This window comes from Cyprinodon variegatus, unplaced genomic scaffold (genome assembly GCF_000732505.1).
Source record: "Cyprinodon variegatus isolate N-32 unplaced genomic scaffold, C_variegatus-1.0 Scaffold681, whole genome shotgun sequence".
NCBI lineage: Eukaryota > Metazoa > Chordata > Actinopteri > Cyprinodontiformes > Cyprinodontidae > Cyprinodon > Cyprinodon variegatus.
In genome coordinates this window covers 174456-201821 of record NW_015151134.1, presented here as the reverse complement: position 1 = coordinate 201821, position 27366 = coordinate 174456, and the positions used below count along the sequence as shown (strand labels likewise).

At 37.6% G+C, this 27366-nt stretch overlaps 2 protein-coding genes across 2 annotated transcripts; both read right to left on the bottom strand.

The window, feature by feature from the left end:
• Positions 1-2550: 2550 nt before the first annotated feature.
• On the bottom strand, positions 2551-18660 carry trpv4 (transient receptor potential cation channel, subfamily V, member 4). The gene is made up of 17 exons (XM_015394367.1): positions 18412-18660; positions 17313-17394; positions 16126-16586; positions 15595-15770; positions 12444-12596; positions 10864-11004; positions 9267-9565; positions 8404-8583; positions 8173-8331; positions 7726-7818; positions 7547-7620; positions 7180-7345; positions 7033-7099; positions 6618-6913; positions 6220-6347; positions 4071-4192; positions 2551-3988 (listed from the first exon to the last, which is right to left on the bottom strand). The coding sequence occupies exons 2-17, from the start codon at positions 17319-17321 to the stop codon at positions 3888-3890; spliced, it is 2625 nt and encodes an 874-aa protein (XP_015249853.1). The 5' UTR covers positions 17322-17394; positions 18412-18660; the 3' UTR covers positions 2551-3887.
• Positions 18661-21734: 3074 nt separating this feature from the next.
• gltp (glycolipid transfer protein) lies at positions 21735-26054 on the bottom strand. The gene is made up of 5 exons (XM_015394342.1): positions 25894-26054; positions 22656-22711; positions 22449-22582; positions 22188-22338; positions 21735-22108 (listed from the first exon to the last, which is right to left on the bottom strand). Exons 1-5 carry the CDS (start codon positions 25994-25996, stop codon positions 21926-21928), a joined length of 627 nt encoding a protein of 208 aa, XP_015249828.1. The 5' UTR covers positions 25997-26054; the 3' UTR covers positions 21735-21925.
• Between the last annotated feature and the right edge of the window lie 1312 nt (positions 26055-27366).

The following is a 27366-nucleotide window of genomic DNA, read 5'->3' as shown; positions in this document are numbered from 1 at the left end:
CAGCAGCCATATTTTCTGTAATTACACAGCTAATCTGTAAATTTAACAACATGTAGCTTCAAGAAGTCAGCACAGACCCTTTCTGTATCTCAGCCTACCTAAAGCACCAGATAATCCACAGACTGATGAGGCAGCTGCCTCTCCCAGAGCATGTGGTGGTACTGGGAGACATCGCACACTGATTTCACACACGCTCGCTCAGACAGAAAAAGGACTCCGTGGAGCAGAAATGCTTCTCTTATTAGCAAAACTCATTCACCTGCACGCCACATTGAGTCCTTGGCAATTTCACAATAAATCACAACAGACGCCAACCGAGGCCGGTGGAGCTGAGCCGAAACTCTGCCACGGCCCTGCCCTCGCCTGTCAGTTTAGAAACTCTGAATCATTTCAGGTTCACTGGCCTCATTTCATCTTATATGGACTGAAAGGTCATCTCACACGCCACCTGACCAATATGTCTGTGGCTCTTCATCGCCCGGTGCTTCTAGTGATTGCTCACTCTACTTAGAAATGTCACTATTCTTGGTGAAAAAAAAAGATTTTGTTGAGAAGAATTAAAAAAGGAAGGAAGAAGACTGGAGGGGAGACCATGTGATGTGAAACTTCCCATCAGTCTGAAGTGATATTCAGTTAATAAAGACTGATTTAGGATAAGTACAGTCTTGAGTCCTAATTAGGCCAATCAGCCAAGGCCTCTTAAAGCTTTACTGGCTGAACAATAGCTGAACAATTTGTCTTTTCAAAAACCTAAGCTAGTTAGTCATTATCAGACCTCCTGGCTCATGGAGTCAACTTTCCCTTCTGTGCGGTAACCAAATGAGGGCCGTTACAGCACAGTCCCGTCTGGCTGTCACTTGGTTCGTTGAGACACTTTTGTGGTAGCCAGCAGACGCCTGCTGCAAGCAGACGAGCCATTTTGTTAACAGCTCACACTTCCTGTGCAAGCGTGTGGTTCCAGAGTTGCTGACAGTGACACTTGCATGGACCAAGCCCTGCCCTACTTAACGGGGTGAAGGGAAGAGGGCAGGCCAACTTGTCAGCAGCGCTAGGTGCTCACTGCTTAGATAAACCTGCAGGATTAGTGGCCCAGTTAAAGTTGGGGCAAAGAGGATTAGCCTCTTCTCTGAGGTGGTGAGAGATTCCCAATGTCCTTCAGCACTGCTGGCCTCGAACACAGATGGGAGAGAGGAGGAGGATGTGAGAAGATGGATGAGGCCTTTGCCATCATGAATGTGGAAATATTAAGAGGAAGAGAACAAATTAGGTGAAATGATGAAAGGCAAACAGGAAGGGACCTGTTTGTATGTCTTTACAGGCTTGTTCTATTAGGCAGTAGAGAAACTCATTTAGGTCACTTGAGGACCTCTACAGATTATATTTGAAAGATGGTAAATCCCATACTGGCTGAGTTTAAAGTATTTGCAGGTGAAATTGAATTTATAATTACTTCTGCCAAAGAAGAGTACAGCAAGGACTGATGGATTTTAGTGTGTAACACAGCAGAAAAACCTCAGACCTCTGCTGCCATCACCAGGCCAACAGAAGAACTACAAAGACTATCAAACACATTCATCCCTATTTTCAGAATGGTAACATAGATCTGCAGACAAATGTATATTAAAATGTCTCATATATCTCACGGAATTTTTCAAACTACTGTACTGTAAAAAAAAAAAAAAAAANTGGTAACATAGATCTGCAGACAAATGTATATTAAAATGTCTCATATATCTCACGGAATTTTTCAAACTACTGTACTGTAAAAAAAAAAAAAAAAAGAATATTAATACAACTTTTTACTTGTTACCAAAGCATAAGAACGTAAATCTAGTGGACACACAGAGCTTAATTTGAACATTATATGCTTTATTTGGTAACAGATTGAACTCTAGGATTTAATTAAATCCAACTAAACAAATTACTAAATATTATGGCAGTAAAAAAAAGTAAGAAACAATTTTCTGTTGTTAGCTTTTATATAAGAATATAAAAAGAAAAAGACTAACCATCCAAGTTTAATTTTTTATATTTCCGAGAGTGAAATGTTCTTGTCTTTAATTTTCAAAAATCTGCAAGTCTTACTGAACAGCATTTTTTTAGCCTGAGTTAATCAGTAAAAAGGGTGAACATGTCACATTAGATAAAACACAAATGATTTCTATCCAGCTTTTCCATTGTAAAATAATGTGCTGAAGTTAGTGACTGATTTGGCTGGAGAAGACATCAATTGCATATGAACTGCTCACTTTAGCTCTCCATGGCAAAATGAAAAAAAAATTAATGTGTTTAGTTTTAACTAGTTTAGCATCGATGCTAATGCTGGAGTCAACGTTAATAGCCAGTTAATTTTTTTACCCTAAAGCAGGTGTTGCAAATGTCGAACGAAAGTTTATTACGCTAACTTGACAGAAACTCAATTCTGCTCAAGATCTCATACCCGATTTTCATTGTTTCTTTTTATTTACAGAGAAAAAAACAGATTAAAAAAAGGTCTATTTAAAGTAATAAATTAACTTTATTTTTGTATAAAAGTTTATGGTTCTAAGAGTTTTGTTTCATTTTGTTAATATATTTATTAATTTGTTCCAGTTTTCTAATGCCTGCTATTTGAAAACGTGTTAATACTAAATTAATGACAACAGAAAAACCCTTCATTTGGGTAAAAATAGACACATCTACATAGTTCATATAACTCATCAGTGTTTACTGTATTGTGCTGCAAGGTTAAAAAAATACACAAATGTATGGATATGTTGAAGAAATGTAAATACAGTCAACAATGATCTGTGGCCTTAGACAGTAGAAAAGATTTAAAAAAAACATAAAACAATTAAATACATGCCATGCAACACAATGATACATATGTAACCCTGCCTGCAGTTGATGCACATTAGGAAAAGAAAGAAAAAGCTGTCTAGGGCACAAAGCCAAATACCATGAAAACATTGCAGCAAATTGGGTGGAAGTATACAATGGTACAGACTAAGAGTTGATTATGCAAATACTGCAGCTGCAAAGGAACAATAACTCTCAGAATTCAAAGACAAGTCACAACACTAGGGGCTATTGTCTTGATTTGCATATTTGCTTGACAACTATAACCTGCCCATCTAATTCAGGATGGCGTCTTTGTATTCATATAATAATGCACACATCAGAAATTGGCATAGTGCATTGTTTTAGCTCAAATCAGAGCTGGTCTGCCCAAGCTGCCAGTTCAAGCCTGCACATTTCATTTGAGTGCATTACTTTAATACAGTATATAAAAAAAAGTTGCATAAAAAGAGATACCCTGGTTCTATTTACTGAAACCTCCCACCTAAAAACATTCTGAATAGCAAGTAGAGAACTCGCTCTAACTTAAAGTTTTTAATATAAAGTAAACTTAACACCTTCTAATTGCTACCTCTATCTTTGGTAGACACTCAGTGATAACACTCTTGGAAAAAATGATTTCGTTTTGTGATTATAGCTGAAAAAAAAAAAATATGCAAATGTGCTAATGCAGTGATAATCTGTTTAGGCTTTCAGCTTTTAGAAAAGCTATAAAGCTGCTGACTATCAGAATACAAAAACTCTCCAAATGCTGAAATGATCTGATTTCCCTGAGTGATCACCCATTGATGTCTGATATGCAGAGCTGTACATAACATTATGTATTTAGGGGTTCTACTCCTCTGTACAAGTAAAAAACCAAGCAAACTGTAGTAGATCTTTTAGGTCTTCCAACAGGAAAATTTCCTATTATCATATCTTAGAGTCTATCTTAGAGACATGAGCGAATTCAGGCACTTGCTGACTAAAACATTCCTTGTTGTTCAACATCTTATCAGATGGTCTTGATCCTTTCTCCTAATAAAAAATGACTTTATTCTCAGCAGGCTTCAGTGTCTTGGTGTCAGTGGCTCCATCTCCACCACTAGATCATGAGAACGAGGACCTCTACTTAACTCCACCACCCGCGGGACCACAGTGGACCAACGATCTAAGAAGGGAAAAACGTCATATCTTTCACATGATAAAATACTGTCATATGTAAATTCATTTAATCATTCAGCAAAGGTCACCTCTCCTCAGGCCTCTGACGCTTTGCTGTAACCCATTGGTTTGGCTGGTCTCAGTCTTGCCTGGATCCTCACTGATTATTGCTAGATTCTGATTCCAGTGGCACCAGTTTACCTCATCCACCCTGATTGAACAACACAATAATTCTGATTAACAAGTGGCTAAGATATGTCTATGACATATTGTAGACCCAAAAAGTAACCTTGAGTTTCAAAGTTAAATAGAATAAAATCATAACAAAATGAGAAATTCAAAAGAAACTAAAGTTAAAAGGATATTGTGTAAAAAAGTATTTTTTACTGCCTGAAATCCATCAATGCATTTACATATATGTTATTAATGGCGTATTATTACCTCCTCTAATATTCAGATACAATGTCATGAGCGAAACATCCTATATTAGTTTATACATAAGGGTGGTCGCCAATTTGCAAAGCACCATGACAGTCTACCATCTTCAAAGTACAAATATCAACAAAGGATACAAAAGTACAAACATGCAGAAAAACTAATTTTTTTCCCCTTGTTGGCAGTTCAGTGCGATTGAGAGGCAGCGGTGAAGACCATACAGAGATGCTAACCCAGAAACTAATATTCTCCACTACTGCAGCACAAAGCAGGTCCATGTAAATGCAGCAGCAGCACAAGAAAGGGTTTTACTATCCCAAACAAAGAGAAAAGGAGAATTTAAAAGACAACATAAACCAGAGACATCAGAACTAAGGACAAACATCAGGCAAGTCTTCTCCAGGTGGAAGGAGCTAATAAAGGAGAAAGGTTTTCAAAGGAAAGCTGAAGTTACCATGTTTCATCCTGACAAATTAGTAAACTGTACTGCCTAAATTAGCATACGGCTAATTTTTTTTATTCAGTTTAAGTAGACAGTGTTGTTCGTTACCATAGAAAGCATAACAGTAGATCCTTAAACCATATACCAAACTTGTTGGTACAGTCTTTTAGGTTTATGTGAGTTCAGTAACTTTCAAAGCTGTGCTGAATGCTGGCTCTTTGTCACAGTAAATGCCAGATTGTGGAGACTTCACTTCATTTCGGATCACATGGTTACATCGGTGTTGTTAAAGCTTTTTGACACACACCATCTACAGTTTACAGCCATTCCAGTTCCTAGGGGCCAGTATCCTGCATCCTTGCTCCAGTACACTTGAATCCTCCTCAGTATGCAGTCCAGAGTCCACTTAATTATCTAATTTGATTCAGCTGTGTTGAACCAAAGGCACATCTAAAAATGACAGGATACCAGCCTTCAGGAAGTGGAATTACCCACCCCTGTGCTAGGGTATAGTGTTCATTTGAGTGAAATAGCCCTATTTCACCACTAGATGACAGTCAATCCTACACAGTACCCCTTTTAAGCTAACCACTGTGAGGGATAGAAGAAGCAAAGGAAGTGAATGCTTTGTTCAGATGAGAGCAAAATGTAACGCTTGCTGCTACATGAATTCTGCACATCCAAAGAGTAAAATTAAAATTCATGGGGCTGGGCAATTGATTCCATTTGCATTATGTAATTGCAATTTAACAAAGCAGAATTTCCAAATGGCAGAGGCACTTTTAATCACATCAGTAAAACCTTCTCATTCCAGCCTGTGACAAGGTGTTAATATGCTTAAAGTGTGTTTGCTGCCACACAGAAGGGAAGATAGAGTTCCAGCTAGCAAGTTTTATTAAAATAATGGAACCCTGCAGTGAAACATCGACATTCTTCTTCTATTGCAGAAGAAATAAAAATTAAAAAAATTGCAAATACAATATTGGTTGAACAAAACAAAAAAAATCGGAATGTGGATTTTTGGCTAAGTTGTTCAGCCCTAGTTGGTAGCATCATGCTGTGAGGTTGTATTTTCTGAGGAGAAAGGATCTGATAGGAAAGATGGGAGGTTGAAGACAGTTAAACCAAGCTAATACTGAATGAAATCTTTTCTAAAAGATTTGATACCAGGTAATTCAGAGTTAATGAAAGAGCTTAGATATCCATGTGTTATAATGGTCTTCTCAAAGTCCATACACAAAAAAACCCATGTCCATTTTATGAGCTTTTTTAAAACCAATCAATATGTTTTTTTTCACTCAACTATTCTTTCCTACTTTGGTGCATGCAGCTATGAAGGGGTTAAGTGTCACAATAAATACCTGAAACACCACCGTCGATCTGGTGAGCCATCCAAGTTCCTCCCTACAGTCACCATCTCCCCAGCTCGAAACGACTTCCGAAGGCACACTGGGAATGAGCGCTCGATGTCCAAGATAGTGGTTGCCCACTGTAAGGAACACACACAAAAAAACTCACGTGAAGATCAAAGTGGTGATTAACTCCAGATAAAATTAGCTAATCTGACACATTTTTCCAATGTTAAGACATGAAAGTAACATTTGATCATTCAAAGCTTGTTTGTTTTTTTTTTCATTTCAGGTTGACCGCCTCAGTGTGAAGCATTTAAATATAGTCGAACACACTCTGCAATATTCACTGTCCTAGAATCAATGTGACTTTTGCTAAAAGATAGTAATCGTAAAAGCAGCTTTGTCACCTGAAGCTTCCAGATCTTCTTGCTCTCTTTGGACACCTGTCCAACCGTCTCCCCCATCAAGGCAATTAACATGTTGAGTAGCAACACAAAGGTGAGGATAATATAGGTAACCAAGAGGAAGAGGAAGACTCCAGGATACCGTGCGCTGTAGACCATGTCTAATTCTCCCATCCCAATGGTCAGTTTGAAGAGGTCCAGAAGGAAAGTGCTGAAAGTATCTGGGTTCCTGCAGTTTGGGTAAGTGGGACAATCCCCGACACACTCTGTAGGACAAACTGGCAACAAGGACACCAAGGCTGTGGGGAGGAAACAGAGGAAAAACAGAGTAGGTTGCTTTCAATGTCAGTCACGAAATGAGACTGTAAAGCTGTTAGCATGAAATATAAACACAGAAATAGGCTAAATCGTGGCTCACCTGAAGCATACCCGATCATAAAGAGCACATAGACCAGCAGGAATCTGAAAAGGTCTTTGAAAAGAATCTATTAAGCAAAAATAAGATAATTCAGATTATGTTAAGAGGAGTGGATTTTCGGACAGGTGTTGTTTTCTATCAACTGACCTTCTGTATCATGATGCTGTAGGTTCCAGTGAGCTTTAGGCCTCTGGTAAAGTAGAGCATATTCATCCAGCCCAAGATGAGTGCAAACACCATCACAGTGACATAGGCCTCAATGCCAGACAGGTAGAGAGCAGCAGTGACAATAACCAGGACAGAGTAGATGAAACTGGAGAGGAAGGACTTGTTCAAATCATGAATGGATTACGGAAGCTATAGACTAGTAAGTATCCTCACAGCAGTTGACAGTTTTAAAGCAAAAAATCTCAAAACGTCTGAATAAATAATTGATTGACTTAATTGTAAGGGTGTTAAATTTGCCCTTGGTAAAAGTATTTAAGATATATAAAAATTAAAGGAGACGACTTACAAAAGCAACTGAAAGGACCCATCAAAAACTAACGAGTTTAGCTTTGGACACTTTTTCAGGAAGACATTCTTAATCTGCAAAAAGTACCCGAGAGAAATTTAATTAGCGACATTCTGTTAGAGGTTGGACTAAACATCGAGGCAGTGATTGTAAGAAAGAAAAAAAGTCAATTAGCTGACATTTGTGAGGAAAAAGAAGATCGCCGATGCCAAGGTTATGATCTCTCCTGCCATCCGTAGATAATCGGAAGAGGTCTTGTAGAGGTAAGGAGGCTACCAGGGAGAGGACAAAGAAAGTAAGATTTAATAAAGTTCGTGTTAGGAATGGGAACACAGACATAGAAAAAACAAAATTATAACTTGATGCATTTGAATAAACACTACTTCTGTCAAATATATCTGTATCGTTTTCTTTAATTATCTTATCAGTAATATCTTCAAATTTGAACCTGAGTTCTTTAAGAATTAAGAGGTTGGGGAGCCTTAAAAACATGTTAACTAAGAGCAGAAAAATCAAAATGATGTTACAAAAATGTACACATCATGCTTGTAGTTTACAAAAAAAGAACTTAAAAGATTTTGTCAGATCTGTGGAAATTATGCGAAATAATTTAAATTTAAACAAACCATTTCATTGGTTGGGTGGTAATAAGCGACCAAGGTAAAAATGATCATGGAGATGAGGTAAGACACCACACTGATGTAAAAAGTAGGAGCAGCAAACTTCTGCCACTTTGCCCTCAGCAGCTCATTGATGGGCTCCACAGCCAGCATCTCGTGGCGGTTCTGGAAAAAAACAGGAGTTAAACATAAATTTGCTCATTTTTTCATAGAAAATATTGTTGGGGGTTATTTTACCTCATTGCGGCTGTTATAAACTAGAATCTCCAGCACGGATGGTTCCTCTCCACATGTATCGAGGGAAGACAGGTCATAGAGGGAGGAATACACCGGACCATAAGCCCAGTCCTTAAATTTACGTGACAGATGACGAACTTCTTCATCTTTGATCTCACGACGAATGATGTGCTGGAAGACCTGGAGGAATATGGGAGAGGTTACACTGCAAACTTAAGCTGTTTATCGAATCAGACAAAAAAAAAAAAACAAAGAGCCCTAACTTACAAATAACTCTCAGACATGACCATGTTGCAACTGTGATGACCCGTCTCTAAGTTTGTCCCTCCCTACTACTGTTAACGGGAAAGGACCAATAAGGGCATGTCTAAAAAAATAAATGTGGGTGAACATTGGTAAAAAAAAAAAATTAAGTCACCATTTTGGCTAAAAAATATTATAAAAGCAAAAACAAATTAAAAAATGGGAGAGCTCTGGTGGAAGATTAATGGCCGGATGGTGCTCTGTTTTGAATTTTTTCTACAAGGAGCCGGTTTGTTAGGTCTCTAGGCAAAACAAAATTTCCTTCGCCATAAATCACAAAACGAATGTTCACCTTATGAACTCAGACTCCACATACTTTGATATCACTTCTTTTGTCACATGTGACCCTTGTTTTATGGGTTAATCCGTAAATTAGCACTCTAGCCATCATCATTCTTCTTCAGCTTTCTGTGCTGCCTTTTGCTTAATTTCTTTAAAACTTTTTACATATTTCTAGATTTAAAGGATGGATGCGTATAGAACCATTCCAAGGTAAGAGTGGGAACTTAACGCGTAAAGAAAGATGCATTAAGTGCACATGACACTATAAATGTATCTACCCCTATTTTTCCAAGTTTGGCCGCCATCATGAGGGGTGACATGCCGTCATTGTTGAGTATAGTCTCCAGGTTGCAGTCTGGGAAGAGCTTGGCACACTTTATCAGCAGCATGTCATACATCTTCGTAAGGAAACGGGTGTTGTCCTTGGTGTTGTCTGCGATGTGCACGAGAGCGTGCAATACCGTGTTTCCACGTGAATCCTGGCGGCGCAGGTCGGCCTTCTTATGAGGATTTTCTGTCAGGTAATGCACTATACCAGGCTGGTTGGTGCATGCAGCCAGTGAGAGGGGCAACTCACCTAAAATGGAGACAAGACATATTTGAAAAAAAACCTGAATTGTTGGGTTAATTAAGAGCTGTAGCTGGCATCTGCAGTTCTTCAACAATGGAGGCTAAACATGGATCAAAAATCCGACTTAAATCCTCGGCATAAAAGCTGCACAATTAGCGGCTGTTCAAGGGAGGGGTGCAGAGGGGCCAGAGTGCCAAAGGCAGCTGCTGAAAATGAGCAGTTGCTATGGGTGACAGATTACTTTGTCACCTCACATAGAAACTCTCCTCTTCATGGATTTGCACGGGTGCATGCAGAGAGTTAGCGTGAGCCTAAATCCCATTAGCCAACAGCCCTGCCAGGTTCCTGTTCACCTCACCGCAAAGCTCCGCAGCAAATTACTCACACTGTGCCCCGGACACGCTAGGATTGGAGAGTGACAACCATGCTAAGTGAAAATAGAAATCCTCACCTCTGTGCAGCAAGAGGAATATAGCACCTGATTTTAATCAAAAAAGTAATTATTTCAATTTGAGAAGGGTAGGAGATTACCAGAACTTGCAATATTTAGAATCTCTCCATGTTAAAAGAAAGTCTTTGGGATTAACTGCAACATTTTTCTAATTTCAATATGAATAAGGAATGAAGTAGATATTTCACCCCGAGGTAAAACATTCGCTGTAGCCAGCAGAGGACAGTGTTGAGTTATGTTAATCACCTTTGATTTCTTTTTCCTTCTTGTGTCAGGGTCAGTGAGGTTCTGCCTACCAGTAGAGGATGTTTACTTTTCCAAACTGCAGAACACAGCACCTTTCACTGCATGTGTCACTTGCGCACAAAACATAATGCTCGACTTTTCATGTGTTTTTGGAGCATTTTTCCTAACGAATTCTGGTACCATACTTAACAAACATTTGGGTGTGCTGCAAAGCACCCTGTCTGCATTTCTCCTGTAAAAACCATCCTCATATAATATTGAAAGAAAAAAAGAGGGTGGGGCTCTGAGGTCACTTTCTTTTTCTTTGGCAGTGGAGGTGGTGCATCTTAAAATAAACTTTCCATGATTTGATATTTTAATCCTGGCATCAACAAGAGAAAGTGAACCCAGATGTAAAAAAAAAAGGAAACCAAGAAGAGGTAGCCCAAAAATTGAGACAGTAAAACCACAAGTACAACACACTATTACAAATAAAAAGGCAGGAAGCTATGAGGTAACTTTAACAGAATGCAGTGAGAATCAGAATGAGGTGCTGTCATGGTAAAAAAAAAAAAAAAAACACAGAAGCATATTCACATCTGTTTCTTGATGGCAAAAAGTTGCTTACCAAAATAAAAGTAGCCCCCCTCATCTTTGGGCTGGAAGAAGCGTCCCCTTGCTTGGGCGTGAACATCTGCTCCCTTCTCCATCAGCAGCTCCACATACTGCTTACAGCGTCGCTCGATAGCAATATGGAGCGCCGTCTGGCCTGAAGACAAAACGCAGCCCACAAGAGTTACAGCTATTCAAACTATTTCATATTCTTGCTTCACATTGTGGCAAATTGAAAACATTTCACCTTAACGAAGACCGTCAGATTTGATTACAAAACTTAGAGCAGATTTTTAGGTTTTGCAAGAGCAGTTGAGCAAGGAAGAGATCCTTGGCTCTGCATTGAAATTCCCCACATTATTGGTAGATGCATTTTTAAAAAGTCATGGTAAATGTTTAAGAGAAAGAACTGACTGACTGTTCAAAGAAAAACTTAACGTTTATAGTGTTTTTTTCTAATAAGTCACTCTCTTTAAACATTGATCATATTCATAAAATTCTTCAGTAATTTATTTTATAGTGCTTTATAATAAAACAAAATAATCTATAACTGCAGTGAAGGAAAAATTATGCACAGAAATAAAAATCTTGAATGTGTGTATTATACATTGTATGTATGGATGCCTGAATGCATCGATCCACCCACCACTGCAAACTCCTTTTGCAGTCCCAGATTTCTTCCAAGATTGAGCTATACATAACTCCATGAAAAGCTTCTCTGTCCTTGTTAAAAAACATCACCCCAACAGCATGATGCTACCACCACCGTGTTTTACTCTGTTCCTTTTTCATTCAGACTATCATTTAGCATTAGAGTTTTTCTGCACATAGCATTTTGCATATAAGATACAAAGATCCATAGGCCTTATCTGACCGGAGCACCTTCTCAAATAACTAAATACAGTCTTTGCTAGTTTGGCTCTTATTTGATCCATTGGAATTATAGTCTTTTGTTTTTTTTCATGTCTCTTTGGTTTTGTTTTTGTATTTTAAAGCATTGAGGATCATATAAGCCTTGCACGGCCATAATTTTTTGGAATTCTTTGCATGTTTTTCTTTCTAAAATAAATGTTTTCTTCTGAAAAATTATGGAAACAAACTGGTTTGTTAAGTTTTCAGAAAGAAATTATGCTGGATTCATCCTTAACTAATGCTGATGTGATTAACACCTGTATTTCCTTGCAGTATCAAGGAACTGAACTGAACTCTACACTGGTAATTTTTTTGAACATTCCTCTTTCACTCAGTTATTAAATTACACAAATGAAGGAGCAAGCATGAAATGAATGTATGTTTTCTCAGTTTTCCACTACTATTTCACTTATGCAAATAAATTATTTTATATGCAGTAACATGCCTTCTACTGAAACAGTGACAGATCTGGTTAATATAGCTGGACTGCAATTGTTTTAAACATAACTATATGAGGTAATAATTAGCTGTGAGAATCTAATAAAGTTACAGCTACAGGCGATACTCCCTTCAGCTGAGAGAGAAATGACAAGATCTCAGTTCATTAACAGCTACATTCTAATTAATCAGTGGAAAAACCGATGAAGTTTAATAACATGTTATGTTGTGAGATTATTTTCTTACCTCTGTAGAAGACATCCCTGAAGGGCGTGTTTATGAACTCTCTCAGGTTTCCCGTCTTCTCAGCAATGTCCACCAGCACTGGGATGGTGTCATTCCGACCACCATAAAGGTTGAGCAGGGCTTTAGGTAGACATGTCTTTCCAGTGGACAGCTCTGGGAATTAGATTGGATTCAAAGACAGTTACTCTTCTCACCCACCAGAGAAACTCTTTAGAAATACTTTGTCTTGCATTATAAAGTGGAATTGTGGGAAGAAATTATTTCCAAACCAGAGGTACATGGATTCAACATAGTGTATGTAATGGGTACAACCAGTAACCCAATCTAGGAGTCAACAGCCAGACCAAGAAGAAAGTTTACTCAATTTAGTGATATGGCCGGCAGGAGAAAATAGGAGACACCTGTGAGCAGCAGATTAGAACCAGGGTAAAAACTGATCAAGTGTACCAGAAAGCTCAAAGAATTTGTGCGTGTGAGTTTTTGTCACATGCTGTCATGTGGTTTAATTGCAAGTAGCTTTAGTTCTTAAAAACACTCATATGTACCCTGAACTTTTGGGAAAGTCTTTAGAGAACTAAAAAAGACCACATTTATTTTATTTTATAGTGTGTTTGTCTTGATGCTGCATTTGCCTCCTCAAAGGGTTAGTTTTGATATTTCAAAATGGGATAGGGTCCTCTTAAGCCTTTTTTTTTTTTTTACAGTGTCCTGTCTGGCAATGTGGCAATAAGAATAAGTGTCTTGATGCCAAAAAGAACCCAACAGATTTTGCTTCAACAAGTGGAACAGTACGGCTTTCGCCATAGTGTTAAGCTTGATGTAGGCATGTAAATAGCTTTATTATAATTCATGCAGGGAGTATTTCATATTGACACTGCAATGGGAAAGTAGAACGGGAAAGGAAAAAGAAGAAAAAGGAGAAAAGATATAAGAAAGAGGAGATAAAAGGGAGACAATGATAAGACGCCTTCTGTCTGCTTCATCACCTGCAAAGAGAGATGTAAAAAGAACAGCATAATCAACAGTATAACAGATATAGTCTCTTAAGCCATTTTAATGCATTCGGTCTTTGTTACTCCTGCTCACATAAATGCATAATTTAACTGTTTTCTCGGAGGAGCTAAAGAATTATAAACTAAAAAGCCGTTGATACAGATAACAGACTCATCCGTTACCCCATATCCCCTACATAGCTTATACCAAAATAATATTGTTATGATTCTGACCTATGGGGACTATTTGGTTCTGTTTAAGTTTTCTTTTTGACTTTCATGTTAAACTTTGATTTCTGTCATTCTGTGTTTTCTGGGTCATTAGTTTCATTTCCATATTGTGTCATTCTAGCTGTTGTCTAGTTATATTTAGGCAGTTGTGTTTTTTTAGTTACCGGTACTCTCTGTTGCCCCTTGTGCCAGACACCTTTCCCTTTTAGTTGCTTCTATCCACACTTGCTCCCTATCAGCTCCCATATATACACCTCCTGAGCAGTTCCTCATTGCTGAATTCTCTTCATTATATTAATTCCTCCATTCATTTGTTCTTTCGGTTTGATCTCCACTAATCCTGACAAATATGACAAATAATAAAATTTTGGTCCCAGTAGCTTTAAAAACTGTCATTTAAATTTGAGAATATACATCTAAAACACCAATGTCTGCAACTGGAAGGGAACTTATAAAACAACAAATAAAGAAAAACTGAGATATTCTATCCTTTAAGCCCATAACACTAGGTAAAATAGGACAATAACAGGAACCACCACCACAGTAAGAGGAAAAAAAAAAAAAAAAAGGTTTTGGAGGTTATCTTGAGCTCTCTTTGTAGTTATGCTGATATAGGTTTAGAGTGCTGGAGGACATAGGGACCCCTTTTCATCATTCTGCTTCATTCTATCTCTATTCTCCCATTTTGCACCATTTGTTAGTTCAGTCTCTAACATTATGATTTCTCTGCTTTTTTTGTCATCATAGTAGCTTGATCTAGTCTGTTTCTGTTTGCCTGTGGATAGAAATATCAGCTGTCCTGCTGCCATCAATGCCTTTGTCTATAGATGTTGGAGCTTGACTTGTTTTTTTCAGTGTAGTCCTGTTTCTCTGACTGTGACTAACTGTATGTGCTCTCTTTCATCCTCGGACATGGAAGCTGGCTCAGTGCTCGTCTACCTGGCTGCATGTTTCCTGGACAGGGCCACCTAGGGAGCTGGTTAACAGTTACCTTTTGTATCTCTGCTTCTTTTTGTATGTCTGCTTCAGTCTTCTTGAACCCCAGTCGGCCTCTGCAGATGGCCTCTAACATTGAGCCTTGGTGTTGAGTCAATGAGTCAATGCAATCAGCTGATTTTCCTTAGATAGAAAACTTTGAACCAATCTAGCTGAATGATCTGGTTGAATTTCTTCCGTTACATGCCTTAAGATGACGTGTTGTGAAATGGTGCTATATAAATAAACTGAATTGAATTAAATGGCCAAGTCAAAATCTGGACTTAAATACACTTGAGCTACTGTAACATTCCCCATGGCCATTCATCTTTGAAAACCTGCAATTGTGGCTTATTTAAAGCAAAGTTCACCGCAGTGATGTAAAAGACTCACATCAAGTTATTGCAAACTCCTGACGGCAGCTGCTGCTTCCAACAGCTGCACAGTCGTCGAAATAGCAGGTTTAGGGGAAAATTACAAATTCACATGCAGCCATAGCAGATGTAGATCATTTTGTTCACTTAACCCTTAACAAAAACAGAAATACATAGAACAAATCTGTAAGGGGAGACGTAGTGCTTATTCCCGGCACTCTAGGGGTAAAAAAAAAATCCCTTTTACCTGTCTGTCAGTTAGCTATATTTATCTCCATGAGGATGTCAGCAGTTTGCTGCAATTTCTCACCACACCCCGTTATAAGCCTGAGAAAACCCCTTAGACACACACAGGAAGCTGCTATTTGGCCTGACTGACTTCAATGTGACAAATGCTAACAATGTCCAGGCTTATTCTTCTCACATCCTCGAGGTCAACAAAGCCCAGAGAAATGTTCAGAGAAGCACAGATCAGCACAGCTCAAGAGTTTAAAGGGAAGGACAGAGTGACACTTATATACCAGGCAGAGCTTAAAAATTGAGAGATAGTAAGAAGAAAAGAGGGTGGATACAACTAACCTCTGAACTCTTCATCTGTTAGCCTCTTCTCTTGACTTTGCAGGTACTCCAGCAGGCCCTCAAGGGCCTCTGGGTCACCCCGAGAAACACAGTCGAACAGTGTAAAGCGAGTGAATATTTTCAGCACTTTTGGTGGATCAGTGCTTTGACTGTCATCACAGGATGTCTCAGTTTTACTGCAAGGAGAAAAAAGTCATTGGTCAATATTCCTTTACAGTTTTTCCAGTTCATTTATAAAAATTATGGATTGAAAAGGTTTTGGTAAAACAAAGAACCTTTTAAGGGAAAGTAACACCCCTGAGTGCTCTGATAAATGCACCTCTGTGTATGGTGCAGGTATGACGACCAGGAAATGGCATTAGCCTAAGTATTACCTCAGAGACTGCTGAGGATTCAACAACATACTCTCAGTTAGGTTCAAACAACTTACAGTGTGTGTGCATACTGACAGCGTTTTTCCAGTTTTTACAATTTATAAACATTTAGATCAAGCAAAGAAACACCCAGGTGGAGCACTATGGCACTTCTCACCCTCTTGGAAGCTTTTTCCTGCGTTTTTTCTGGTTGCTTGTATTTCCGTAGGTGCCATAGTGAAAGAGTGAGTCCATGGGAGCTTTTTTAGGTCCTGGCACCACGTTTGAATCATATATGGTGGTTTCTAACAGGTCCATCGGGTTGGAAATACCCTTCTTGAAGGCACCTTGAAACTTCATTTTCAGGTTTTGTCTACTGTCCGTGGGCTGGCCGGGCTGAATGGTGGACTGAGCATTCTCCAGAGTTGTATCCAGACTCGTGTCCTGAGCCGACTGGGAGCCATCCTCACTCTCAAACAGGTCTGAGAACTCAGACAATGGGAAAGCTGTATCATTTTCAGCCTGAGCAGTTACACTTTCTCCAGCATCCTCAGAAGCAGTAGTTCTGACAGAGGGAGCACTGAGGGTGTCTGTCTTGGACAAGACGAGGTGGCACCTCCTCAGCAAAGCAGAGCGCCCCTAAAACATTAGACATTGAAAAAATCAATTAGCCAAAAACCTAAGGAATCATTTCTGCCTATAGTCTCTTCGTTTTATTTGTTCAGTTGCAATTCGCATGGGAAAGTAAAAATTTTAGTCTCAGGCGACCACAGAACCTTCCTTTACATGTCGGTTGTGCTTCCTTCATCGCTTACATTTAGTGATCAATCAGACTTCTTATGTTTTCTTTTAACAGTTTCTTCACTATCATCCTTCTCCATAAAGGTCTAATTCATACAAAGGAATCAATAAATAGATCTGGAATCAATAGATTCTCACTTGGTAGGTTTAAAGTTGTGCAATACTCTGTCTAATTAGCTGATGATGAATACAACAGCACTCAGTTCCAAAACTTTCAGAAAACAGCTTGGTAAGAATAATAAGGCTAATAGACTAATTAGGTGCCTTTGCATTATTTCATGTTTTGCTATATAATTCTGAAAGAACATGCAAACCACACATTTTAGAGTTTTCTATTTTCAATCTTCCTATTCCTTTGATATCACTCGGCTAGTTATAACTGTGTGCCTCAACAAATCCTGATGATATCTAGTAATTTAATCTTAATATATTTTTTCTCTCCAAAGAAATACAAATTAATTTACTTAGGAGGAAACTATTATTTTGAAATCCTAAATATCAGAACAGTATTGGGAAAAGGATCCAAACTAAGCTGTTACAGAGTGAGTTTTAACTCTTCTGTACCTCATTCATCCCTTTTTTCACAGTAGAGTGCAAAATTCCACTTCAGAAGGAACAGGGAAATATCTGGAAGCACATGGGCAATCTGCAAAACATTAGAAGAAACCAGTAAATAAACTGTAGACATACAAAATGTTTATTTGTGTGAAAAGGGACTCAAAAAGAGATGTGGAAAATCTGACAAAGACATGCTGAAATCAGCTTGAGCCCCAAACTTGTTTATTGTAGGTTGAAGAATCACAGCCCCTATGTGTAAAACTCAAGACAATAACAGAAATGTGTTTATTTTTTTATTCCTGTTATTGTAATATAAAACCAGTCAAAATCGATTAAAAAAAAAAAAACTTTGATTTAATCATATCTACTGTGACCCCAGCAGCCGAAGAGTAACACAAGCACAATGACTCACAACTCTGTCTGACACAAGGGATTATAATGCCTTTACACTCCAGCAGGCATCTGATAGTAAAAAAGACAGAGGCTTAGAAGAAATGCATCAGAGTGTTTAAAATGGCTTTTGGGCAGGCAAGGGGAAACTTTCTTTATTTAACATTAGACAATGATAATAGCAGAGCATTAAAAAATGCAAACTACACACAAAATCCATATATCATCAACTTGTTAGGTCCAGGAAGGGGAAATCTACAGTCTCCAACTAGGAGTGATCCGTTTCCTGATGATAGAGGTCCTGTCCTGACACTGCAGCTGTGACATTATCCAGAGCAGAGGGTTGTGTCTAACCTAGAGTTTATACACATCAATCCCAAACTTCCTCACTGAAAAAAAAAATAATGCAACAGTTTTTGGCACTTACTTAATCATATTTAGTTACTTTAACACACTTGTTTTATGTCCTACCCTGCTAACATGAAACAATTGTGTTAAAGTAACTAAATATGATTAAGTAAATGTCAAAAACTGTTACATTATTTTTTTCAGTAATGTAAACAAAACATGAAGTGAAATAAATAATGACCATACTTACAATATTAAGGCACTAGTTCAGAGGATTTAGAGTCAAATGCATCAATTTTGAGTCAAGATGAACTATTCCTTTAAATGTTTACAGGTAAGTATATCTGGAATAAAATATATTACTTACCCTTCTTTAGTTAGTTGATTCATTCTTTCTTTTCCTCAAACCACTTGACTCCGCTTTGCCTCAGTTTAACTTATTTCCTCTCTTGCCAGTCGCTCCCAGTCTCTCTCTACTGCTTCTAATGTCTACACCCAAAGGTTTGAATTTAAACCATAATGTTCCCCTGATTCGTGAGTCGGAACATTTGAGATCTCTGCTGAACAACGGATGCTTTCAGTGATTTTGGGTGGGACAGAAGTAGCCACTACCTTGCCTTAGCAGAAACCGCGGAAGTGTGAGGTGCAGTACCTCGTACAGCCACTAGAGGCGGACTCAATCCCCACAACACAACTCAATGAGGCTCAACCTCATCCTTGGAAAACTTCTGCTTATTCCAGGAAACACCTGAACAAGTTGGGGCAGTTGGAATTAAATGCTGGGTGACGTTGGGGCATTAGGATTCTGTTGTTTAATCATTTCTACAGACAAAGAAACCACAGAAAACTGTCTTTTAATAGTTTGTTTAAGTAAAATGTTCAATGTACCACTTTTGTTATAAATATTTTATCCTGTGGAGGAGTGCAGGTCATTTTCAAGCCACGTGTTTTTCTTAGTAAAGTGGAATCCATCTTCTTGTGCTTATCCATCAGAGTCATGGAGGGGCCGGTGCCTTTTTCCAGCACTCTATGGACAAAGGGCAAGGGCAGACCCTGGGCAGGTCAAGTGTCTACCGCAGGGCAACACAAAGTCTTACAACTGTGCACACACACACACACACACTTCTAAAGGCTATTTAGAGACACTAATTTACATGCAAGTAATGTTTGGACTGGGAGAGGAACCAAGAGAGAACCCATGCATTTAGAGAGAGAAGATGCAAACTTCCATTAATTGGGAATCAAGACCTTGCTGCAAACCCTGCCACCGTGCAGGCTTAAGGAAATTGGAATAAAATCACAAAATATTTTCAGTGATTTCATACAAAAAACAGAACTTATTTATTATTTAGTCACAGAGAGTGAGATCTTTCAAGTGTTTCTCTCTGTGAATTTTCCCAAATTGTTCTTACAGATAATCAAAACATAAATAAGATCTATTTCCCAGCAAAAAAAAAAAAAATGTTTTTGTGTTTTGCAACCATTGTCATCAGATAGTTACTTTCACCCCCTTTTTACAGTCTTTAACAAAGTCTTGAACACAAAAAAATTGGCTGTATGTGAAGTAAAGGGGAAACATGCAAGATGGATGACCAATGTCACATCCATTGATTTTTACTTTTAATAAGAGTCTTTCCTAGGCTACAAATAAATTTAAAAAGGCTGTACTTTTGTTCCAATAATATAACTGATTTTATTTTATTTTAATAGTTTATTTATAGTGCAAGTAATCTCACGTCACTTTACAAATTCATTTCGATTAATCTCAAACACATCAATCTAGTATTATATTATTCTGACATTCAAGCAAGTCTTCTGCCTCAGCATTCAATTGCTAAAAAATATCAGCAGAGCAAATTATGGTTGTAGCTTCACAAATAGTGCCTCTTTTACTTTTTAAAACAAGATAATCTAGTGGGCTCTCAGGTCAACATGTCTGCTCTCAACAGGGGAGACATGATGTAAAGCACAAAAGAGAAACCAGTTTCACTAGCGATTTAGAAGATAGGTTCCTAGATTTTCATGGTATTTAAATAAATAATTATTTGGCCTTTGGTTTAGTGTTTGGATTCTTCTTTCTTGTCTGGGTTGCTGTATTCGCTATTAACGGTATTTAATTCAGGGTTTTTCTGATTTAAACCATTGCTGAATAAAACATCCACAGTTTAGGGGGGGTAAGAATGATATAGTCTGCCAGCAGGGTGTGGCAAGCGTAGCCTAAAGGGAACATGTTGACATGCACCAAAGACAAACAGGTCACTCCAGAGACTCAGTTCAAACACAGATTCTTTCTGGATGGTTCCTCATATGTCAGATGTTTATTGTAAATTATTAACGTGTTTATACCAATGACCCCTACAATGTGTGAACAAAGTCAGGTTCTAGGGTATGTTCTGTTCTAACAGCTTCCTAAAACATTTTATGGAAAATGTGTTTTTCTAAACAATAAAGTACTTTGTAACATGTTTTTTTTTATCAGAGCACTTTAATAAGACTGTAGGATGGCCTTAACTATTTGTATTAACAGAGATTTTTACATTCATTGTGGGTAAAAAAAAAAATCTTTGTGTGCGCAGCATCTGAGAGTGCCTTGCTCTTTACAATTGATCTTTTAAATTTTGCATCCAGGAACTACAGTCTATTTTACTGGGCTGCTGCTAAATAGACCAACACAAAGATATAGATTTTTATGGAGCAAAAGTAAATGTAGAGTTTTGGAAATGTTCAAACTAATCTGAAAAGTGCTGCAAGTTTTTTTTTTTTCCAGCTTCCTTAGACTTGACTCGTATTTGAGGACTGACAATTTTATTCATTCCTCTGTTCAAAATAGCTTATAAGATTGATGAGAGTAGCTAGTCTCGTTCACCTACATAAACACATTTAATTAGATGACTGGACATTTCTAAAATGTAAATGAACTTTAATTTAAAGATCTGGTTGTATGTGGGGGCGTGGTGTCCCTGCTGAAAGGTCTAAACTCTGCCTAAGCCTCAACTCTGCTGATGACCCATAAAGGTTTTCTTCCAGGACTTTCTTTGGCTTTCACTGTCTGCTGATGGAAATTATAGCATGATGCTACTACCACCTTATCTTTCTTTTTTTCTTTTTTTTTCTTTTTTTTGGTGAAGGTGGTGTTTCAGGTTTCAATTTTCTTCTTTTTTTGTGACAAAAATATGGAAAGTAATAGGGATATTAGTACAGTATGTTGCACATTACTTTAATTGTACTTTGGGTGGAAAATATTGTAAATGCTTTAAGAATATGGGGTTGCTTCTCAGTCATCTAGCAGAGGATAATGTTTGGAGCTTAAATGTAAAGTATTCAGACATCACCTCTATCCAGTGTTCTTTAAAAATCAAGAGAAGTTCATCTACTTTCCATTAAAGCACTTTGGATCGATAGAACTATATCAGATGGAGCATTCTTGTTCAAGTCACCCCGTGGGTGATCACGGGGTCAAGGTTAAGGTTAAATTAATGTAAATAGCAGGTTTACAAAGAATCACTAACTTTGGTACATAAGATAAACAGACACACATTTATTTGAATAAAAGGAACACAAGGGTGGTGTGGCCACTTTAATGAGTTTGCTGTCTGCTGATAGGACAAAGACAGGTGACTAAAATTTTAGAGAAAACAGTACTAATTCACAGAACATTGTGATTTATTTATTTGAACTATTGTAAGGAAAACAAAATAAAAAAATAGTGCAAATTCATGTGGAACCTTTAATCCCTCAAAATGTGGACTCTTTTTTTTTTCAAATTATCAACAAAATACTGAGAGGAAATGAGAATAGCACTCAGAAAATCATTTTAATAAAACAGGATTTAAAAAAAAACAGGACAACATTGAAAATGAGTGGTTCCCCCGTAACAGTCGTCACACCTTGTAGTCGAGATCAGCGTTCATTCTATTAAATATTTCATAAACGGCATCCACAGTGGCAGAGAAGTTGATGAGGAATTTCCTGATTTTCTCCAAGCATTCTTCCTCCTTCACCTCCCGACCTTTGGAGAGTGCCTTAAGGAAATCTGACTTGTAGGGAGCAGCGTAAAGAGCGGCCTAAAAGAGGGGACCACACAATCAGGGACAGCTTCACACATCTGATTAAAACAATGTAACATCCTAATTCTGAACTGACCTTGAAGAGCTGCTGAACAAACCATCCATGATATTTCCTGAGGGCTATTTCATAAGCTTTGGTGATATTGACTCGTAGGAGGTTGGGATTGCTGTCGTCCTTTTCCCCATTCACCAGGCTCTGTAAGAAAACTTGGATAAATCTGAGACCCCTGGTGAAACAGAAACCATGGATGAGAGGGTATGGACATCTGGAGGTGGTATCATAAAAAAATATTAAACTACTGTAGAACTGAAAATGTATAAAAACAAATCATCTGACCTTTTGAGCCACATAAGTGCTAACGTTGCTCCGACTTTAGGCCATTCACCTCCATGCATTTCCTTCTCTGTCTCTAAGATCATCTGAATGGTCTTGTAGCGTCCAGGGTTGGTATCATAAACGGCCTTAATTTTCTATCAGTTGAGACATCATTTTAATTTAGCAATAGAATGCATTTACAGAAGGAAAATTACAAAGCAAACTTACTGTAAGGTTACTGCATAGATCTGCTTTTATTGGTGCAAAAATAGAGCCAAGGCAGTCTGAGAAAGAAGTGAGAGAGATTTAAATAAAACAACAAATAAGGTAAGTTTGCCAAATTATCTCAAGAAGTAAATGAGCTCAGCCTATAAAATAAACAATGGTCATATTTACGCTGAAGATGATTTGTCCAAGAAGCTCTAGATGTAAGTAATGAATTAAGCTTTATCAACTGCTGAGGAGCTATATGAGCAATAGAGGTTGCAAAGTGCTGACTGGGGTTCTTGTTTAATGACTGCAAACCATCAGAAGTGCTAATAAATAGTTTATATCTGTAGCAAATGTTTAATTGAATCTGAAACCGTATCGGACTGCACACCTCTAAGTTTCCAGGTTCAAATTCTTGCTTTAGCAAGCATGCAGATAAATGAAACTTTCAGATTTGAATGGAATGTACTACTGTACGACTGCTAAGTTGTGCTTTTGATTAAATTTAGCAATTCAAAAACGGTTTGTGCATGAATGCCAACTCCTTATCATGGAAAATTACAAACGATTTCCAAACACTTTATGTCAACAAAGTGACAATTCCTTTATGATGTTGATGGATGAAAGAGGATGGTAGCTGACAAAGATTATTGTGAAAGTTCAGACAAGATGATTAGGTGAAACAGGGGTACGAGTTTTCGTATACTTTCGTTTATTACATTGTTTATAAAAATGAGAATATAAGAATGCTAGCTAAAGCGTTGTCTAGGGTCTCTATTCTGTTGCCTTTATGCCACTGCAATGTGCTCTTCTGTTTTTATCATGTACAGTACTTTCAATCATGCTACTATATATTGTCTTGCCTTGCCCTGCCTATTCCATTGCAATGCATTTCTACTGCTCACTGCCCAAAATCCCTTCTTGTGATTTGCCTCTTTTTGATGTGGCATTTTTTCAGAAGTACCTTATCTCTAAATTTGCACATTATCTATTGTGCAGAATTTCATTTGGGACTGTTGAATATGAATATTTAACAAGTTGCACTCTGAGAAAAGCTGTTAAAAAAATACCAATACACCTCCAGTTACATTGTCATAGAGTGTTGAGCCTTTTACTTAAGACCAGCTGATACAGGAGAGTCGAGTAAATGCTTCCAGAAATGGTTTGTCAAAAGTTATTTTTAGTAGGAAAGACTTTAGTTTCGCAGATTATTTTTCCAATTCAGCCAATCTCAAATGTAATCATTGAAAACATTAGTTTATCTTTGATTACTAATCAATTACCTACTGATTGTGAATCACTGTTATTTCAGCCTTTTATAAACCTGTCTTTCTAAGCCTTACTCATTTATGATTGACCACAAAAGCCTAGCACAAAATTGTTGATGAGAAATGGCTTAAACCTGTGTAATAAAAAGCTATTTGTCCTCTAAGTTGTACTAATAAATAAGTAATAAAAACACTTTTCTGTGAGTTATTTCCTTAAAGAAAATGTGTATGTATATCTTACAGTCACACAGGACATATAAATTTGTATTTTACAAATACAAAGTGTTTTGTGGATTTTTATTAATCCTTTAATACAGTACTCTATAATCAAAGCCAGTGCAGACAGTTGCTTTCATATGTGTGTAATTCAATCTCAGTGTAAATGTGGCTGTTTTGTAAAGCACCCTGTGGAACATTAGAGGATAAAAAGCCTCTTCAGTGCCATAGAACACAGCGAAAAGGTCATGGAGAGAGATGGGAAATATAAGGCAGAGTAAGGTTAAGAGCAATATCACAAGGTTTAAAAATGACCATGGTGAAAATGTAGAATCATCTTTTGAAAACAGAGACTATGTCAGAACAGCAAATCTAAGAAATGGCTGTCCAAGTAAAATAACAAGTAGGAAAAAGATGATCCGAAATGCAGTCTATAGGCTAATGTCAACTCTAGAGGAGCTGCAATGATCTTAAAATAACTTGGCATGATTTATCTATAGGTATTGGCTATATAAGCTATTCATTATACACATAGTTGTACTTTATGAAAGAGTGGCATTATTTATGTGTTGACAGAAGGCCATAAAAAGTTTGTTTTGCTGTTATGTAGAACGAGATGTTATGGTCAGTAAAGACCAACATTAAACAGTTTTACTACTTTTGGCTCGACCATGATGTAATACACAAAAATGGGGTATGAATACTTTTGCAAAGTACCAAGAAAAATAGTTTTTCTACTGATGATCTGGGCTTTTATGAAGGGATGCTGAATGGTTGGTCAAGGTCCAACCACAAACAGTTTCAAGCCAACTTGCAACATTTGACCTCTTTCAACCCCTCAGCTGTTGGTGGGAACTACTCATAAGTGTCATCTATTGTACTTACACGTGTCACATCACCCAGACACTGATGACACCCTATCAAGTTTCAGAGAGTTTTACATCACAGGTTAAAACCTTTTATTATGCTGAAAAGATATCTACTAAATAAAAATGCTATTGATTTACATAATTCTTCAGAGATTGTTTGGAAGCCATCATAATTGGTGCAACTTTGGCTAAATTAAAGGAACAATTAGGGAATTTAATTGAGCCCTATCCTAACAGCCAAGTCTAATTAGACAGTCATTATTGTGAATTCGTCTGAACAATGTGTCAGATCTGAATGGCTTGTAGGAAAGTTGGCTTAGATATTTCTAGGTCAGGAAAAACAATAGTGACAAGGAGGAAAGAGTTTATTAGCAGCGTTTGAATTGTTTCATTTCAAGGGTTTCACGTGGCAATTCAATGGAGGGACTAGCATATTAATACAGAATGAAGTCGCACAAAGATGCACCACTGCTTCGTGCCGCTACTGAATGGGTGAGAGCAACTCAACACCATTCTAATCAATTTTCACAACTCAAAATCCAGGCCAGTGGATTAAATTATGCATGCTGAAGGACTGTGGACTGCTTGATGGGGAGAAATACGATCCAAAACAGATTATCATTTAGAAAGAGACGCATTCTTGATGTAAACTTTGGGGATTTGTTAGTTCAGATTTGACCACTACAGGTTGTGTGATTTGTGATAAATCTTTGCAAATCAACAGCAGTTAATTTTAAATAGCAAGAGAGGAAATATATACATTTCTCAATCTATTTCCCTAATATATATATTCCCTTAAAATATATGGTAAAAATTACATAAATAGTATTCTAATACAAATATGGTTTTTGCTATGTTTTTTTTGGTTAAAAAGAGAAGAAAAAAAAAACTATCCAAACTTACCAAAGAAAGATGGAAGATAGGACACAGCATCCAGGAACGGCCTTGTTTCCACCTGCCTGTCAGCCGGCAGCTGTCTGAACTGGTGCTCTATCAGCAGAGCCATCTCTTTAGTCTGGAAGTGCTGTTAGCTTTGAAATGAAAGCCAAAAGACTGCCAAACTCTTTCCACTGCAGATTCACAGAGACAACAGGAGAATGAAAATCAACACACGCTTACATCTACAAAGACACACACACACTCACACTCAGGTTACCTACACTGAGTCCAGGTCATGGAGGGACATCCAGCTGCTGGCCTGCTCATGTGATTGGCTGGTTACTAAGAGATCTGGGCCATCCAGACACACATCCAATGAGAAGAAATCCTTCTTCATGTACAACAGTTTCAGAAAGTTTGAATCATTATTTGGTACTTCATTTATTGCCTATAAGAAGTAAGGATTTCTTGCAAAGGTTTAAAACAAGTTAAAATCTCTATAAGGTTGCGGTTGCATTTACATTCAATCTTTACTCAGACACCTAAAGAAATCAACTTATTATGCAGAATACTCCACTGTGTAATTAAAACTGAAAGGTAAATAATGATTTTCTATAAAACATATGTCAGAGAACATCAGTAAATATGCAGCATAGTGTCACCTACCTACCCTTCTATTTACTCACCCAGAGAACTATCTACAACTGCAAACCGGATAAAGCAATAGCACATTGGTATAAATTGAGCTTTGCTGAGGTTTAACTATTGTCCCCCCCAAAAAAATAAATAAATAAACAAACAACATACATGCATAATATTTTACAAGAAGATTTGCTCTAAGAGTAAGTGAGACAACTTTAATCAGTTCCCTATTTGAGGGGTGATGAAAGCACCTCAGGGTGACAGCGCACAATGCAGGCTGCACGAACCAGCATAAGGAGGACTTAGCCCTGGCTGTGAAGAAGCACATGCACAGTAAATTTTGCAGTGTTAAAGTAAAACTTTAAGAGTGCATTAGGTCCCACTCGGAATTAGTGTTAAATTGGATCTCTACGTAGTGTATATTTTACTCCACTTGTTGTTGCAATAACTGTACTTAGACACTGCATATTTGACACTGTGGGATTTACTGTTTGGGATTGTAGGATACTCAAATACACAAATAACATACTCAGACTCTCTCCTCTTATCCCTTGAGGCAACTCTCCCCCATCCCCCTTGTAGCTCCACTTTTCTACCTTTACAACCCCGCCCACACACACACACACACCCTCATACAAAATGATCACATGAACAAACAAACTAGCATGAGTAAACATTTCATAAACTGGACAGGTATTGGCCGGACTTTATGTACAAACTACAAACTATGTTCCTGAGTAAATAATAGATTCATTTTTGCATATTTTTCTGAGGATGGTTAATATCTGCTACAAGTGTTTATAATGTCTTCTTCTATGTTTTTTTTTTTTTTTTTTTTGAGAATTTTTTGTTTTT